Raw genomic sequence first — 17,916 nt, forward strand, 5'->3', positions numbered from 1 at the left:
GAACTGCTGTGTGATAACGTCATTGTTTATGCAAGTTTTCCGGTTGGCTAAATTCACTTAATTGGACATGATTTGGACCCGCCTAAAGAATGACCCACATGACCGTGCATGTCAGCAAGAAGTCTTTTTTTTTTTTTTTGCTGAGCAATAAAATCTGTTACTTCCATCTCACATGCACACTGCTCATGATTATTTTTTGTTATTTCATCAGGTTGGAGCTTTTGCGTTTCCTCCTCAAGTGTGTGCGTGCGACGCATTGAGACACAATTTTCACTTCCATCTAAGTCAATGCTGCCCCCTTCATGTGCCTGCTTGCATTTGTTCTTCCTCTTTTTCTTTTTTTTTTTGGTGCGCTCGGGCTTGGAAGTTGATGGCTGAGCTCGCTCAGTGTGGAAGAGAAAGCAGCAGGTAAGTGATGTCGTCGTCTTTGTACACTTAATTTACTGATTTAGCGGTTATTCAGCGTTTGGCAACTGGGCAGAACCTAATTGTTTTCCTCCTGTAGGAAGTGGCGCTTCTTAGTTCACACGTCATTTCGTGTGATACAACCTTTTTTTGAAGGATCTCAAACGTGTTCTACCTGATTGACTGACACTGTTGGCTTGTTTGAATTTCAACTGCAGCTCACTGACATACCTGTCCTTAGTCTATTCTGGGCTAATTAATATCTTATTTTTGGTTTTTGTTTCATTCCTGAACAGAAACCAGTTTTGGTGATTCCAGCCTGCTTGAACAGTCAGCCGGGTAAGGACGAGGCACTTTGATATTTGATTTGTGGCTTTTGTTGTCAGAGCTGTGTTAAAAGTACACCACACCCGGAAAACAAGCATCTTCTGACTCAGTTTTAATCACTGTTGACATTGTAGCATAGTTTCCATTCATGTTACGCTGAACCCCCAAAATCCAAAGTAATCCGTTAGAAGCCACACCCACATCAACTTTATATTTGAGTTGAATGCCTACCATATGCTTTGAAAACATTTCCACTTATGAAATGAACAATTGCTTTTGTTTTTATTTTTTTTCTCTTCTCTGTGCAGGTGAGTAACAGAATCACAAGTGAGAATGAACGCCGACATCTGCACCATCCACGTTGACGGCATCCCCCTGGACACGCTCAGTAAGGTGCATGTTAAGCTTGGCTCGTAATGTTGCACAAACACATTACGCATTTCGCTCATTTGCACTTGTCATCGAACTTAGCTTAGACCTTTTCTGTATGCACCTCAATTACGTCCGCCATATGTGTCGGCGACATTAACAAGGGTTACTGCTGTAATTTTACTTATGTAGCACTTTGAGATTTGCCTTCAAATGTAAAGTGCATTATAAATCAAATTCATTATTATTATTAACAAAGGTGGAATTCCGTGACATGGCAATGAAGTGCTGCCTCCGTGAGTGAAAATAAAAATACAACCTGCGCTTATATTAGCTTTACCACTAATATTTTGAATTTGGTGTAGTTTCCTCAATTATACCTTCATCCGGCTGTTCTCGGCTGTTTTGAGTCATGATGGAGGAATGAAGTCAAGTAGCGACAGGTTCAGCGGAGAGCGCAAGGCTCCATTATGACAACATGCAAATGGTGAAAGGAGGCGTGCGCTGACATGCCTGTTGGAAAATTACTGGCAAATGACGACAAACTAGCATCGTTTAGCTTCGTACTTCCACAAATGCCCGCTGTGATCATGACACCTGCTTCTACCGAGGAAATCCAACAGAAGCAGGATGTGATGAAAACACTCCGGTGTTGCAATGGACACAAGCACTACTTTTATACCTTTTACAGACCTGTACGTTTGCTTAAGAGCGTTTTATTGCAAAAGGAAAACAAGGCGTGTGCATCCACTTTAATTATTCAATATTTTATGTTACAGCTTTATTACAAATATTTCTGTGAATAATGTTTTTTTCCTCCCCATTTTATCATGCTTTTGAATATGATTAGTTCATTGAGAACAAAGCCACATGCCTTACATGTTGGAAGAGGGTGTGCACACTTGTACAACCACACCGGGAATTTTTACAGCTTTATGGGTAGACAGGAAAACGGGAAGTGTTGCTGCGGTCTCGAGGTGATCGTAAGCGTCTTTGCTTTCCTGCCCAAATGACGCTACCCTCCGCATGCCAACCTTTTGGACATGGTCCCCCGCCCCCACCTCGCCTTTTTATTCCCTCGTTATTCTTTCCAGTTATGGCCATGTAACAAACTAGAAGGTAGGATTAGACTTCCTACTGGACTTTTCCTTTGTTCTGAGTACTAGCTAGCAAAAGAAAAAATCCTCCTTGCCGTTCCTCAGGTTCAAACCTACCTGAAGCCGTTCATGCTGTCCCTGGAGGTCCTGCAGCAGGTTTCCGCACGACTGGAGCGCGACCTGAGACGAGGCCTGGGGAGGCACTCGCACCACAGGGCCGCCGTCCAGATGCTGCCCACTTTTGTCACAGCCACGCCGGACGGGACGGGTAACTCGCAATTCTTTGCAAAGCCTAGAAACTCCCATTAATCTCCAGTCTACATAAACACGCCCCCTAGTGGCGATGAGCAGCATAGGGTGATAACTTAAATATTTTATTCCTGGACAAACAAAAGTTGTTGCACCCAACAGAAAAAGGCGACTTCCTGGCTTTGGACCTGGGCGGGACAAACTTCCGGGTGCTCCGCGTGCGAGTGCTGGAGGAAGAGCAGAGGATGGTGAAGATGGACAGTCAGATCTGCGCCATCCCGCAAGACATGATGGAGGGACCTGGAGAAAAGGTGCAAAAACAAGAACTGGACTGAATCATACCACAATACCATTTTTGTTTTTTCTTATGTATGCTTTTAAATCGAAATTCTCACATTGGCTGCTTGCAGTTGTTCGACCACATCGCCGCCTGTCTGGGGGAATTTCTCAAGTCGCAGAATCTGCAGGGCAAAATTCTCCCTCTGGGCTTCACCTTTTCTTTCCCCTGCCATCAGAAGGAAATTGATAAGGTCTCACACACACTCCAACGATCCAATTTCAGTTTTTGTCTGGAAATGACATTGTTTGTGTGTGTGGGGCGCAGAGCATCTTGATTCGCTGGACCAAAGGCTTCCAATGCTCGGGGGTGGAGGGCCAAGATGTGGTGCAGCTTCTGCGAGAGGCAATTCAGCGGCAAGGGGTAAGTCGTGTCGGTCGTTGGGCGCCGCCGATTGAAAACCGACTGACGTTGTCCTTCAGGATTACGACGTGGGCTCCATCGCCATGGTCAACGACACCGTGGGCACCATGATGAGCTGCGGCTACAGGGACCAAAGCTGCGAGATCGGCATGATCATCGGTGAACACCCAACATACAACGGCGCCGTACCCCATGTGACCCGCTAAGTAGTTGACTCTGCATTCCAGGCACGGGCACCAACGCGTGCTACATGGAGGAGATGAAGAACGTGAAACGCGTGGATTGCAACCAAGGACGCATGTGCATCAACACCGAGTGGGGCGGCTTCGGCGACAACGGTTCGCTCGCGGACATTCAGACCGAGTTTGACGTCCAGGTGGACAAGACGTCCATAAACCCCGGCATCCACACGTACGTGTATGGAATCATATCACGCAATGTTCCCCGCCGCAACAGATGTGTGTTCTTCTGCAGCTTTGAGAAGATGATCAGCGGCATGTACCTGGGCGAGATAGTGCGCCTCCTTCTGGTGAAGATGACAAAAGACGGGCTGCTGTTCAAGGGGCAGGCATCGGAGGCGCTGCTGTCACCGGGCGGATTTCAGACCAAGTACATCTCCCACATAGAAGAGTGAGTTCTTGTTATTTTATTTTTACCACATTATTGCTTGTCCTTGATTCCTCTCATTTTCTCATACAAATCTCTCTTGAAATATACTTTGGAAGCATTCAAAGCCACTGCTCTCTATTGGACTTTGCTTCCCTCTAGTGGTCATTTCAGAGAGGTGCACATAGAAAAAAAACAATTTGAAACAAAGTACCAAAAGTGACCGAAATTAATTTCAAAAAGTGCTTTATTTCAAATCAACTTAAATGATGTTTTGATATGAGCGTATTTCATCAAATATTTCAAAATATTGAAAGGAGAACCAACTTTTTGAATGAAAAATCTGTAAATGGGTGGAATATGACGCTGATTATGTAAGATAGCTATAGCTGCATGTAGTTCAGTCAAGTATTCAGAGTGTGTCATTTTTTTTTTTCGTCTTCAGGGAGCTCAATGGCCTGGAGAACGGGAACAAAATCTTGAGCAACTTGGGTCTGGCGTGGGAGCCGGTGGACGTGCGTGTGGTGCGGATGGTCTGCGACACGGTGTCGTCGCGCTCGGCTCGCCTCTGCGCCGCCGCGCTGGCCACCCTCGTCAACCGCATGAGGGTCGCCCGCGGCCTGGAACGCCTGAAAACCACCGTGGGAGTGGACGGCTCTGTATACCGCAAACACCCCAAGTAAGCCACCAAACGAAAAAAAAATTTGCAAACATGAAACAAATTGGAAGTCTTTTGCTCATGTGTATTTGACTCACCCGTAGCTTCAGCGCCGAGTTGCAGGCCACGGTGCGCCAGCTGGCCCCCGAATGCGACATCACCTACCTGCTCTCGGAGGACGGCAGCGGCAAAGGCGCCGCCATGGTAACGGCGGTGGCGCTGAGGCTGGCCCGCGAGTCCCGCCTGCTGGATGACAGCGACGGTGAGGACAGCGACGACGAAGAGCAATGAGACGCCTCCGACGTTACCGCACATGGCTCCGTTTCTTTAATTACCTTTTTTTTTTGTGTGTAGGTATGGTACAGACTGAATTTGAAAAGACTTGGATTAATCTTGCCCTTCAAAATTCTCAAAGTCTTCTTTGTCAAGTCAAGTTTATTTATATAGCCCTAAATCACAAACAGTCTCAAAGGGCTCCACATAGACAAACAAATTGACAATTATTCTCAAAGCATCCCCTGATCTTAAGCTCCCAAATGCTTTGAATGCTTTAGTTAATCTGTTTCACTTTTTCCACATTTTTTTGGGTTCCAAAATGGATTAAATATTTTTCCCTCAAACTCCCATACTTAATAATTGGAACATGAAAAAAATACATAGGTTTTTTTTTTCAAATTCAGAAATTGTATGTAGTACATACAGGCAAGGTGGATAATATTAAAAAAAACAAAAAACTTTTTTTTCCTGCATTTCATTATGTTACAAACTTGATTACATTTCCCAGCTATTTTCTGATCTCTTCAGATAGACGAAAGTCTGGCTTGAATCCATTTTGGAATAACAGTATATTTTCAACCCAACAGTGCTACCCCCTAGCGGTCAGTGTCTATATTTCATACAACTGTAGCCAGTTAAGCTTTTTTAAAAATGCAAAACATTTCAGCCACACTCATACTATTTTTTTTTTTTTAACAAGATTAAAATCATGTGTCTTGGATTTATTTCAGACTATAAAAATGCAAGAATATATTTCTATATTTTGGAGAAAATGCATAACATTTACTTTTATTAGACGTAATATAACTCACAATTCTACTGCACGACTATCTTGAGAATTTGCGACATAAAATCCTGGTAAAAACATTTAACTCTTTGTTAAATATTTCTTTTCTAGAGACTGCATTCTTATAAAAGTTATGGTCATAAATCTCGCCTGGATTTGGACATTTGTGTGTAACTGTTCACTTTCATTTTCAACTGGGATATCAGAAAATGGCAGGCTGCATATTTCTAGACATGAACAATGGAAGCTGTCATTACAGCCTCCATTCAATACTCAACAACCCCCCCGAAAACCCCCTCCCCAAACTACACCCATATAGTGCGAAATACCAACACACATAATTTCAATGATAATCAAAATTTGTAATCAAAATTTGTTTACATTTTTTAATCAGACCCATTCAGCAGCTTACATTGGACGGTAACATTAAAAAATCCATATATATATATATATATATGATGAATGCCTTTTTTCCTTCTGCAGGCATTCAAGCTTTACGACCACTAGAAAACATCGCCATGCGTTGAACTTCCCGCATGCGCAGTAGGCAAACACACATAACATTGAAAAACACACACACACAAAAAGAGAGAGAGGGAGAGAGGCAGCTCTGGGATCAGCTCAACTATTTATTTATTTTTTTCAATTTCTCAATGTAAGGCGACAATATTACCTACGCGTACGCCTTCATGGCTTCCATACTTGGATACTCGATTTAATTTGTTTCATTTTCAAATTTGAACTCAACCGACGTGGATTTATCGAGGGAGATTGCTCATCCGTTGAAATTTTTTTGGGGTTATTAACATTTAAGTTGGCAAACTTTAGCCACACCTAGAGCTAGCCGTATTTTCGCCCCCACACCCCAGAAAAAAAGCAGTATTTTTGAGTTTTTTTTTTTTTTGGTTTAATTTTTTTTTTTTTTTTTTGCTTTGCTTTGCTTCCTTTCTCTTGCGCTGGTTCGGTGGTGCGTTTGTTTGTGTGACGGCGAGTCCCGGCGGTGTAACCGGAGAGGGGCCTCACAGAGGGAATGCAGGACTGCAATGGAGCACAATGCAATACAGGTAAAAAAAAATATATTGTTTTTATAATATTTGATTTCATTTTAAATGCTCGAATTCGTATCAGTCGATTTTCTCGCTCCTCGCTGCCTTGATTAAATTAAACGTCGTCAAATTAGGCCTCGGATTTGGAGTTTTATTTCATATAGTTTGACCATATCGCATTGATTGCCCCCCCCCTTCCCTTCCCACACACACACACATAGAGTTGCTGTGACTCACAATTCCAACTTTTATTACACCCCCTCCTCAAACGTGGCATATGTGAAAATAATATTCTAATATTTCGATATTTGTTTTCTCCCCCGCTCTCAAACGTTCGACTGTGTCACACAGCAAGCTGGAGCCTGACCACCCCCCCAATGGCAGCACGTTCAAAATCCGCCTGTAATAATTTCTTGATATTTTCCGTCGTGTTTAATGATTAATTTCTTTGTGTGGTCGTGTCGACATTAGTCCCCCCGGTTTCTTGACTATGCCAACCGACCACCTCTCACCCACCCACGGCGAAGCACATATTACCGGAATAAAATAACATTTATCGTTTAAAATTGAAGAAAAAACAGGAAACTTTTAAAGCGAACCCCCCCCTCCTCCTCCTCCTCCTCTTTTTTCAAGCTTAGCCAGCTAGCTAGGATAGCCTAGCCGCAAGCCAGCTATCGTTATAATTAAAAATAAACTAGATATTATTTTTGAATAAAAAAATGTTGGACAAGGTCGACCGGGGCGAGGTTGGACGGTTTCGTTTCTGTTAAACAGGGATCGTAATAATATTATTAAGCACCGACATTTTGTCTCGGCTGTAATTACCACAGTTTAAGGAGGAATGCTAATATTGAGGCAGAAATATAATGACTTTTTTTTTTTCATTTTAAGTTACACTTAATATTCACAGAGAGAGCACATGAAATCAATTTATTTCAACATAAACGTTCAACGAGTGCATTTAATATTACTATCTGATATTAATCATGAAAAAATGTCAAAATTCTCATTGCTGTTTTGCGTCGCTGTGTTGTTGAATAACAGGATATAGCCAAGGTCAATACTCTAATCTTTCTTTCTTTTCTTGTTTTATAATGTATCTTATATTATAGTGCATTCTGTCATTCATACCCAAAAAGGGAGCATTCTCAAAACTGTTAGCAAACATGTCTGTGCATTTGATTTCCCAGAAAATATCACGAGCACTGACGCAAGCAGATTAAGGGTTTCCATCTCAAACTCTGTGTGTGTGTGTGTGTGTGTGTGTGTATGTGTTCACATTTTGAGACTGGCCTCTCAGATTATATTATGTGGCTTTTATTTTCCTGCCTCATTTCCACCACTAGGCTGAGTTGAGCACTGTTCGTTTTTAGCCACCTCCCCTCAAGCCCTGGAGGAGAGGGAAGGGGGAAGAGAAAAAAAGTCCAGAAAGATTGGAGAGTGCTGCATGAAATCCTTGTAATGGATAATAGCATGTTTATCATACTCTCATGTTGCTATTCATCACATGGCTTCACTGTAATTAAGTTAAAGACAAGGAGAATGTACATTCTGGTGCCCCGGTGGCTGCAAGAGTCAAGGGGAGCTCTGTTCTTGCTTTTGGACTGATAAATGATTCAAAAGTGGTTCATGTTAAAAATGATGAAGATATCATCAGCTAGTAGAATATTCGATTATTGTAGTGAAGACTTTTCTGTATTCGCATAGCAAACAAATCTTTCTGCCAGTGTCAAACTTTTTACAGGCTTTTGGAAAATACAGTAAGTAATGTTCATCAAAAATCAGGTCGAGGTTTTACTCCTAAAATTTAATTTAATATCAAGTCACTGTAACATTATGGCTAAATTGATATTAAAAATGCTTAAAAATTACTTTAATTTTCAAGTTCATCATCCTTAATAACTAAAGAATAATATTTGTTTGAGTGTATATTAAGTATATTTAAGTTTTTCCTATATGATCAGATAAAATAACCTGGCATTAATCCTATTCACTGTTCGTCTTGTAGGGCCTCCATTTTGTCAAGTAAATATGCTTATGTAAATGTAGGTGCTGGGTGAAATTAATGTTCACAATCTGTTTCCTGTTGCCTTTCATATCTATTTATAACCTACAGTTCCACATTCCTTTTCAAAATTTAGGCAATATTATGCCTCAAAGAGAAATGGTCAGTTCTACTTTCAAACATTTTGATTCCTCTGCGTTAGTACCTTTTTTATTTTTTGTATTGGACGCCTGCTTTCTCTGTCATTATAATATCACTGCAGTCTTCCCACACGTATTTTTATTCTCGCTTCTGTAATTTCAGCTGCTTACGTCGTATGTTTGCCGTCCACCGTTGGCCTCGCCTTTTTCTTTTTTGGGGGGAGACGTCGGGGGAGATTGATATCACGTTAAGACTGAAAAAAAAGAAGACTTTGTTGTGGTTTGGGAGTTTTTTTTTTTGTAGTTTGCCCTCTGGGCCTCTGTCATGTATGGCTTCCTTTTCCTCCCAATGCTATCTGAGGCACCACGTCACCACTCTGCATGTTTTTTTTTTGTTTTTTTTAACTTCCTCCAAATTTTTATTTTCTGCTCTGACTTTTTTTTTAAATTCATTTATAAATTCATACTGTGCCTGCTGCAGTTTGTCTGCAGATTTGTGGCGGGTGGGGGAGGGAAAGAGGAGGAAGGGTGGGTATGCGGTGGGGGAGGGGGTGCACGCCGTGGTGCCTTTTTTTTTTAAGGGGGCCTTATTGTGGTTGATCAGCACAAGAGTGGGAATTTGAGGATATTCTGTATTTGGGCAAGCAGGGAAGTAATGAGGCAGGCATGACAACGATGTGCCAAACGGGAACGACTGGTTGTTGTAATGTACACGCATGCGTTGCAGGAAATGCAGAATAAGCGCTTTTTTTTTTTTTTGGGGTGAATCTTCAAGTCCGACCTTTTTTAGTAGGAGTAAATAATGAGCGGCTGCACAGGCGACCCCACCCACCCACACGCCGCATTGATTATCTCATCTCAAAAAGACATATTTCACATAACTGGAATATAAAATGTATTTTTTTTCCATTGATATTTATTTTATGTGTGTGATACATAACATGAAGATTTAAAAGGAGTTCTGTGGAAAAAGCAGCTCCACTCAATGACTAATGCATCATTTAATCATTAAAATATGTATGCAGACAATATTTTCAATGCGCCTTTTCGAGCTTGTCACCCAGAAAGATCATCTGTGAAATATTTGCTGTCGTTTGCTGCTGGCAGGCAGGCAGCTGGGAGGCTGCGTATTGTGTTTCACCTAAAGCTGCTCTAAGTCTTTTTTTATTCTTTTTTTTTTTTTTTTTTTAATGCCTTCAGCTCCGAACTGGAATCACATAGGAGCGTGATGCATTCAAAAGCAGGAGAGACGCATTTCCTTAGCTTCCATGTTTAACATTGGGCCCTGTCTGTGATTTTAAAAAAATAAAAAATACTGACCCTCGCACACATCACTAATTCTCTGCAACAGCAAAACAACGACCCCTGGTGTTCAGATTTGGGAGCAACGTTTTAAGTAGGCAGATTTCAGCCAATTTGTAAAAAAAAATTGCCCCAGTAATAAAACCTCCTGCGGGCATAAAAAAAAATTATTTTCGTCGCTTCCATATACAGTGGTGCACCTCAAATTACCTTATTGTAAGAAAGCTGTGGCTTCATATTTTGTATTTATTTATTAGACAAATCCTCGCATGCTTTCACTTCAATTTTCTGCATGATTTTGCCCTCACCCGGCGAGGCACTTATTAAAAAATATGCTAACCGGAAAAGAATTATTCCTCCAACCATTCACGTCACAGCGTCTAATGCGTCATTTTTTTTTCTAAATAGGCTGCGGGTGAGTCATTTGGAAAGAACCTCATGACATTGTCGGACGTTTCCACGCAGACACTATTTACAGTCAGGAGCCGCAGACGTGCCAGGGGTTAATTTTTAACGCTATTCTTTTTTTTTTTTTTTTTTGTATTAGCTTCTTGCCATGTTTCAACACGGCAGCAACGTGAGAAATGTGGAGAAATATAACACACGGTTAGCCTGATAGCATACTTGTCATTTTTGTGTTATGTGTGCAGGATTCATGGTGATTTGTGTATTTTGAAAATGACTGACAGTCATATGATGCTTTCTAAAGTTGAAATATGTCATTGATTTGAATGCTGAAGATATGCGTCATCATTTGCATACCCGTGCTCACTTCATCTTCTTCCCGTAGTGGTTGGGTGCTCCTTCCTGCCAGAGAGGCAGCTATGCCTTCTATAAGTCGGTCGGCAGCAAAAGCCAAGCCGACGGCCCCATGCAGGTGTGGCGGCTGGGCGAGTTTTACTTTGTTCGCTGCGGGGCCGAAGAGCCCGTGTGCATTGCTGAGGTGAGGTGGAATTCAAATCACATGACCCTTGTGTCGGTTTTATTTGTTTTAAATCATCTTTGTTATGAATGCCTCTAAGCAAATTGATAATATCATGTACAGGTGACCTTGTTGTGGGAAGACCAGGTGCAGCGCCACCTCCTGGCCAGCGCCAGACTCTACTTCCTACCGGAAGACACGCCAAAGGGTCGAACCCGAGAGCACGGGGAGGTAGGAAAACGACGATGAGTGACTTGAACAAAATGTTGAATCTGCTCAAAGATTTTGTGTGACGGGTTCTGTTGTGCAAATAGTGGCAAGTACACTCACACACAAAAACAAAACAAACGTATGTCAGAGGGTGAGGCAGATTTGGAAATGGCATTCCTGTACGCCGGCTAGTGAGTGGAACGCCATCTTAACGTCATCAGTGGAATGCATCAACAACGTCTATTAATAACCTTGTGACAAGAACGTGGCCTCCAAAGGTGTTTTGAGAGCAATCTAAACAATTTCCACCTTTGAGTTTGCCTTTTATGAGAACGCTCTTCTCTCCCTCACCCCCAATCTACTTTTCTGGCTGAGAGACTCCTCAAGCCTTTTCCATTTCAGCCGTAGCGAGTCGCTGGCTCACTCGCCATTGTTTGAATTACAAGCGGCAGCTTCCGCCTCACCTCGCTCTCAGCAGAAACAAAACTCTTGCGCAATAATGCACCGCAGTGGAGGCTGTGGCGTCGGCCTATAAATCAGCCCCGCTCGCCAAATAAACTTAAATGCTTTTTTAAAATTTTTATTAGAATAACTTCAGCCTCTTGCCCCACCTGCCTGCTGTGTTAACCAGCTCACACCTGGCTACTGTGGGGGGCACGAATGTGGGTAACTCCCACCCTGGGGGGGGGGGGGGGGGGGGGGGGGTTAAATTGTGGGGGGGGGTGCAGATGGGCTTGCAAATGGACATCCACTGCAAAGCATCTGGACCGTCATCGCCTCTTGACGTGCTCTTTATTCACACACGACCTTTAAGAATCGCTTGCCGGTGTGACCGATTCCCAAAATAAAGCCCAACCTTGAATGTCACAGAACTGCTGGGAGCAATTGTTTAGATTGCTCTCAGCCGCTGCAAGCATTTGTAACACAGCTGGGATTTGATAAATGTATCATGCAGGATTTCTTTTTGTCTGCCTCCACAATTGACTGAGAAAGACGTGAAGTCATCATTTTTCTGGTTCTTTTCAAGTTGTTCTGGTTTTCAAAATGCTGTTGAAGTTCAAAATTGAATTGCTGCACCTTTGTGTAGGACGAGGTCCTGGCTGTGTCCCGAAAGATGGTGTTGCGGGTGGAAGATCTAGTGCGCTGGTCGTGCGCCGAGCTGCCAGCGTGGAGCGGCAGAGCGAAGGCGGCGCCCCACGGCACCCCCAACGGGCTCCATAAACCGCCGCAGGAGAGCGACACCGACGGCAACGCAACCGACCACAAGCCACTAAAGGACAAGAGTGAAAGTAAGAAATCAATTTTTATTCTCGGTCTATGTCAGCGGCCTCTGCGAGAAACGGGAAGCCCACTCTTCTTCTTTTTTTTTGTCCCCTAGATGGCGCAGCTGAGTGCCAGAGCGTCAAAGTCCTCAGCTACCCACAGTACTGCCGCTACCGTTCGCTGCAGAGGCGCATTCAGGACGGCGCCCGGGGCCCAACGTTGCAGGACGTCCACCTTCTAGCCTTGGGCGGCGTCAGGGTGTCGCCTAGCACCCGCTTGATGTACTGCAGGGACACCTTCAACCACCCCACGCTGGAAAGCAGCGTCAGCTTCTCCTGGAACTTCCGTAAGCACCTCCGCAAAAAAAAAGTCACTCAGCCGTTTGAGTATCATACATGATTTGATTTTTTGGGGGGCATGCAGGATGTCCGTCTCTTAGCCTCCGAGGACGACCTCGCAAGAGACGAGGCCGCGACGGCAGAGACACTCCAACATCCGGCCAGTCGGAATCCTGGATTGAGAAGATGAAGGTTTGATTCTTTCTGTAGATCAGACAGATAACAATTGCATCGGCCAAGTCTTCTCCCCTCCCCTTTTTTGAAAAATACTTTTTTGCCTACTTTTCAGCCCCCTAAAAAACTGACTGAAGTTGCCTTGATACAAACAAAAGCCATTAAGAGATTAAACTGGATTCCTGCCCAGTTTTGGTTTTGATTTATATGCACTAAAAAGACCAAGAACTGCAAGTTTTTTTTGTATACACTTCTATGGGGGCCATTTTTCTATAAATGCTCCTGCAGTTAACCATAAACATCATTCACATCACAAAAATAGACTCGAAGCTCTAAAGTCTAAAAAAAAAAAAAAAAAAGCGAATCGTGGGCGCCCTCTAGCGGTATGTGAAATAACCATTGTTCGACATCTCGTAAATTCCACTTGGCATGCTTTTTCTGCTTGTGCTCTATGACAAACTCCTGGCATTTTTTTTTTTTCTAGGAAAACGTGATGGGCAGCGTGGAGGTGGGCGGCGATGACGGCTGGCTCCCGCACCCCGAAGAGCAACTGTTCCTGGACGAGCTCTTCACCTTCATGGAGCGTCAAGGCTCTCCCATCCACAAAGTGCCCAATCTCGGCTTCAAGAAAAGTGAGTTGCCCTCAGCTTAATAGGTGGGGTATGATTCATAATAATTATCCCCCCCCCCCCTCTGTCTCGGTGCCCTCAGTCGACCTCTTCCTCATGTACTCGGTGGTCAGACGTCTAGGAGGCTACGAAAAGGTGACAGAAGCAGTTTTGTTCACGATGTGCTGTTTCGAGTGATACCAACAACGGCTTGATGTCTCAGGTGACGTCGGAGCGCATGTGGAAGGTGGTTTACAACGAGTTGGGCGGATGTCCCGGCAGCACCAGCGCCGCCACCTGCACCAGGAGACACTACGAAAGGTCCGACTTGAGCGCTTTTTTCCCGCTCGAGCGGCTGTTGCTCCGACTGGCATATCGAAATGCGTCTTTTTGTCTCAGGCTGATGCTCCCGTACGAAGAGCACCTGATAGCCGGAGGCATGGAACTCAAAATCCCACAGTGCAGCCTGGCCGTGAAGCCCAGAGGCATCCGAGGGAGGAAGCCGCTCCCGCGGGGAAGAAAACCCGGACCCAAAGTCAAAGCCAAGATGGCGGACGTAAGAACAACACACAGCGTATGAAGTTGTGAGCCTATGGAAGCTATTCACACCATCTTTCCGTGTTGACTTTCTTCCTGTCTGCGCAGATGACCGCCCCCGGCGCCGGCGAGGGCACCGCGGTGGTGGTGAAGCGGGGGCGAGGCCGTCCGCCCGGCAAGCGCAACAAGGCCACGCTGATGGCCGAGGCCAAACTGCTGGCTCAGCAACAAGCCAGAGTCAAAGCGGAGTCTCCCACGCCTCTTCTGCTAGCCCCAAGCGCCAATGGACTGACGCCAAGCAGCAGCGCGCCGCAGGTACGAGCTGCACTCGCGATTCCGATTCAGTTCTCCGTGTCAAAATTATGTTGAAAAGTCACTTTCCCCACCAGATGCTGACCATCTCCCTTCTATCTTCTCTCTAGGTGTCGCAGCCAGCCCTCCTCCCTGTGAACATGCCCCTCGCCACGGACCCGTCCCCCATGTCCACCCCTTTCCTCCCCTTTCCACCCAAGCCAAAGGAGCCCGAGGATCGGGCCGGGGAGTCCGCAGCCGTCCTCCTCTCTGGCCTGCCTCGCCACTTTGTGGGCGGGTCGTTGGGAGGGTTCAGCCCCATCAAAGGTCTGTGTCCCCTGGACGTACTAAGGAACTGCGTGGGCTTCCAGAGGGTCACAGAGAGCCCGGCCCTGACGCCCCAAGAACCGAGTCAGCCGCACATGACAATCTACACCTTGCAACCCAAACGCGGAAACCCGGACACGCCTCTTCCGAGCGGAGACCAGTTGCTTCCGCCGCCGGCCCGCCCGATTCATCAGCACCACAGCATGTGCTCGGGGTGCAATGTAGACGAGGACGCCCAGAGGGGGAGTGTCCGAGAGGCCAGGAACCGCCATCCTCTTCCCCCTCTCCGGGTCCTGCCTTTGGACCTGGACTGTAGTGTCCAAGTACGACAACTGATGAGGACTCGTCTGGGTTCGAGTCAGTTTCAAACCTTCTCCCGCCGGCTGTCCGAGGTGCTTTCCCAGGACTTGAGCACCAAGCCGCCTTGCACGCCCTTCACGCCACCGCCGGAGCAGGCCCTGCCCCTCAACCTCAGCAAACGCTTTACGCTCAAGAGACCCGACCCGGACCCGGCCGAGCTCACTCGATCAACCGCTAACGGAACAGAGTACGAGCCGTCTCTCAAAAGAGTCAAAGCCGACTGCTCGGAGCGCCCCGCAGACTTTAGCATGGGCGGTGGCCACGGGCGCCCCATATCGGGGTCCACCGGAGGCGGAGGCCAGGAACTTGGAGCCAAAAGCCAGGAAGAGCCAGCAGACCTGAGCTCCCCCAGCAGGATCAGGGCTTTCCTGCTCGGCCTGCCGCCATTCCAAGTGAAACTGGACGAGGATCTGAACGGGATCAAGTTCGGCAAAGTTCCGTCGGGCTCCGAGACGGAAAGCCAGAGGATCGTATCGGTTAAGAAAGAAGGCGAAGCGGCAATAATGGATATGAGTAACCACAAGTCAGAGTCCATAACCAAACAGGTAGGAAATGTCGAGATGCTGAACGAGGACGTCAAGGAGGATGGGAATGCTTTGGCGGATAAAATGGAGAACTTGTGCGGTCAGATGATAGCCAATGTGGAAAAACGTGACGTGGACGTCTCAAAAGGCCACCCGAGCCCCGTTCTGTCCCAGGCCGGTGCTCTGGTCCTGGCTCAGCAGAGTTGAAGAGAGTCCACCCACAAAAACAATTTTTTTTTCTTTGCCAACATCTGCGCTCAGAATGTTTCCGATCCCATTCTTACAGTCGCGCTGACGATTGCAAATCATTTCTTCCCAGTCAAACAAGAAAGAGACTTGTGACGACGCACTGCCTCGCAGCCCCACCCGTCTCATCCATCATTCAGAAGAAACATTAAGAGCAAGAAATACATTTAAGCTAAGTCGGTTCCGCTTATTGACGATGCTATGCATCGAGGCGCCGGAACGAGCATCTGAACTATAAGTCTGCTAGCTTCAAATTCAAATCGTACTCTAGTTCTGTCCAGACAGATATTTTCTGATTTATAAAAAAAAAAAAAAAATTGTTCTCGGGAGTCTTCGCATTATATATGTACATTTATCGCAAGTTGTGCTTCGTTAGTTAGCTCGACAATATGAAGTGTACTATTAACCGGCTTTTCTGACACGAACGTGCCTTAAGGAAGCGGCCCGCGGTTATCGCTGGCTTCACTTTGCTTTAAAGAGATACCTTGGCAGCGGCATGGAAATTCTCACAGCACGCCACCAAACAAAAATCTTTTTTTTTTTCCCGCGGTATTCATTTTCAAAATGAGATGGTTATTTTTGGTCTTTTCCTTTTGAAATCATCTGTTTATGGTTCAAATTTGCACACGTCTATAGTTCTACACTAATCACCTCCCCCACCAATGAGTAGTGGAAGCAACGACTACTACTGACGGCTTCATGATGACTCGGTGCTGTTTATTTCTTGCTATGTAGCGGTTGCCATATTGTTGTTGCGCCAAAGCTGATACTGTATAATTCAACACTCTAAACCTCCACATACACTACAAGTGTGTGTCATAGTGTCACTTTTATTTTTATTTTTTTCTTCCAATCATATTTGCAGTCTGATCATTTTACATGGGGGAGAAATATGGATGACTTTCCATTGTTTCACTTTTTATTTATTGAGTGAGCGTAGCGACGGTAGCTGTGCTGGGAATAAAGTTGGATTGCTAAAAGAAAATGTAAAAGTTACCAGGTTATGCGAAAAAATGTGACACGATAAGAATAAAGTGATATTATGAGACAAATTTGTAAATTTGATAGAATTAACAATGTAGAAAATATAGATGGCAGAAGTTGTATATTAACAGAAAAAAGTTGTCATACTTTCACGAGGGAAATTCTAAAATAGAATTGTCCTAATTTTAGGAAGAAAAAGTTGGAATGTTTTGCCTTTTTTTCTTTAGAGTATTTTTGCAATTTACAAGATGAACATTTTCAAAAATGTTGAAAAAAAGTCGAAATTTTACGTGAAACAATGAGCTAAAATAGCTAACACTACAAGAATGCCGTAATACACTATTGTGAGATTTACCATAACCTTTTTCCTTAATCATAAAAAACAAATTATTCTTTTCTTCTCGTATTATTACAAGTTTATTCTCGGAACATTGAGGGTTTTCCCCTCTTGTAATTATAGTGCGTCTAGAAATTAATTATTAACAATTAGCATTGCAGGTTTTTTCTTTTAAAAATAAAAAATAAACTTTATGACATTTTTTTTTCCTCGTCCAACACTAATCCTCTTGAACTTTATCCTTGTCTAAAGTGGCATTTTTCTGTGCTAATCGTGATAGCCACTTTTAAAACACACGTGCCGTTTCCATTTGGTCTTTCCACTTGAAGCCATTTTGTCTCGCTGACTATGTTTTGGCTCAAGCATGTCGCAGCAACTCACTGGGTGCCAGTTGATTTATTTTTTTCATTATTATTTTGAACATTCTTGCATGTTTTATGTTGGATGAAACGCCACTGAGTGGGTCGGGTTGGGGTCTTGTAGTCTAAAGAGCATGTTAAAAAAATGAATTAGTCTTTTTCTGTTTGCTCTTTGACTATTTAAGCTTATGTTAGGTTATGAATATTTTCTTACAGGTTTCAATGTTTACATTTGATTTATGTTGTATGCATGTTGATGTACGTATAGCCGGTGTTTTTGCACACTACCGCAACATGAATAGTTTTTAATGGCACTGTACTTAAACATTAAAAAGTGCCTGATTACTTTGGAGCCAACTAAGGTATTTCAAAAAAATTGGTTGGTTGACGATCTTTACAATTTTTCCTCCCCTTCCATATGTGTATTTGTCATAAATGATGGCAGCACAAGTTCGGTTACCATTTGTTG

At 44.3% G+C, this 17,916-nt stretch overlaps 2 protein-coding genes and 1 long non-coding RNA gene across 9 annotated transcripts; 2 read left to right on the forward strand and 1 right to left on the reverse strand.

The window, feature by feature from the left end:
* The first annotated feature begins 188 nt into the window (after positions 1-188).
* Positions 189-5,129, forward strand: LOC119133422 (hexokinase-2-like). 7 transcript variants are annotated; one of them, XM_037269239.1, is made up of 12 exons: positions 189-408; positions 702-797; positions 1,041-1,125; positions 2,304-2,466; positions 2,610-2,758; positions 2,858-2,977; positions 3,052-3,147; positions 3,207-3,306; positions 3,375-3,558; positions 3,622-3,777; positions 4,199-4,432; positions 4,516-5,129. In XM_037269239.1, exons 3-12 carry the CDS (start codon positions 1,066-1,068, stop codon positions 4,700-4,702), a joined length of 1,449 nt encoding a protein of 482 aa, XP_037125134.1. In that variant the 5' UTR covers positions 189-408; positions 702-797; positions 1,041-1,065; the 3' UTR covers positions 4,703-5,129. The 7 variants fall into 7 exon arrangements, with proteins under 7 accessions (XP_037125134.1, XP_037125138.1, XP_037125131.1 ...); XM_037269243.1 differs by having other exon boundaries at positions 1,041-1,120; XM_037269236.1 differs by having other exon boundaries at positions 702-770.
* Positions 5,085-5,368, reverse strand: LOC119133423. The gene is made up of 2 exons (XR_005100121.1): positions 5,222-5,368; positions 5,085-5,145 (listed from the first exon to the last, which is right to left on the reverse strand). It is a non-coding gene; the product is annotated as an uncharacterized LOC119133423 (long non-coding RNA).
* Positions 5,369-6,050: 682 nt separating this feature from the next.
* zgc:77151 (uncharacterized protein LOC337153 homolog) lies at positions 6,051-16,067 on the forward strand. Its single transcript, XM_037269230.1, has 12 exons — positions 6,051-6,538; positions 10,758-10,910; positions 11,013-11,120; positions 12,187-12,388; positions 12,478-12,708; positions 12,786-12,892; positions 13,359-13,506; positions 13,586-13,638; positions 13,706-13,803; positions 13,882-14,038; positions 14,128-14,334; positions 14,442-16,067. Exons 1-12 carry the CDS (start codon positions 6,518-6,520, stop codon positions 15,726-15,728), a joined length of 2,772 nt encoding a protein of 923 aa, XP_037125125.1. The 5' UTR covers positions 6,051-6,517; the 3' UTR covers positions 15,729-16,067.
* The last annotated feature ends 1,849 nt before the right edge of the window (positions 16,068-17,916 follow it).

The sequence above is a fragment of the Syngnathus acus genome, chromosome 14 (genome assembly GCF_901709675.1).
Source record: "Syngnathus acus chromosome 14, fSynAcu1.2, whole genome shotgun sequence".
NCBI lineage: Eukaryota > Metazoa > Chordata > Actinopteri > Syngnathiformes > Syngnathidae > Syngnathus > Syngnathus acus.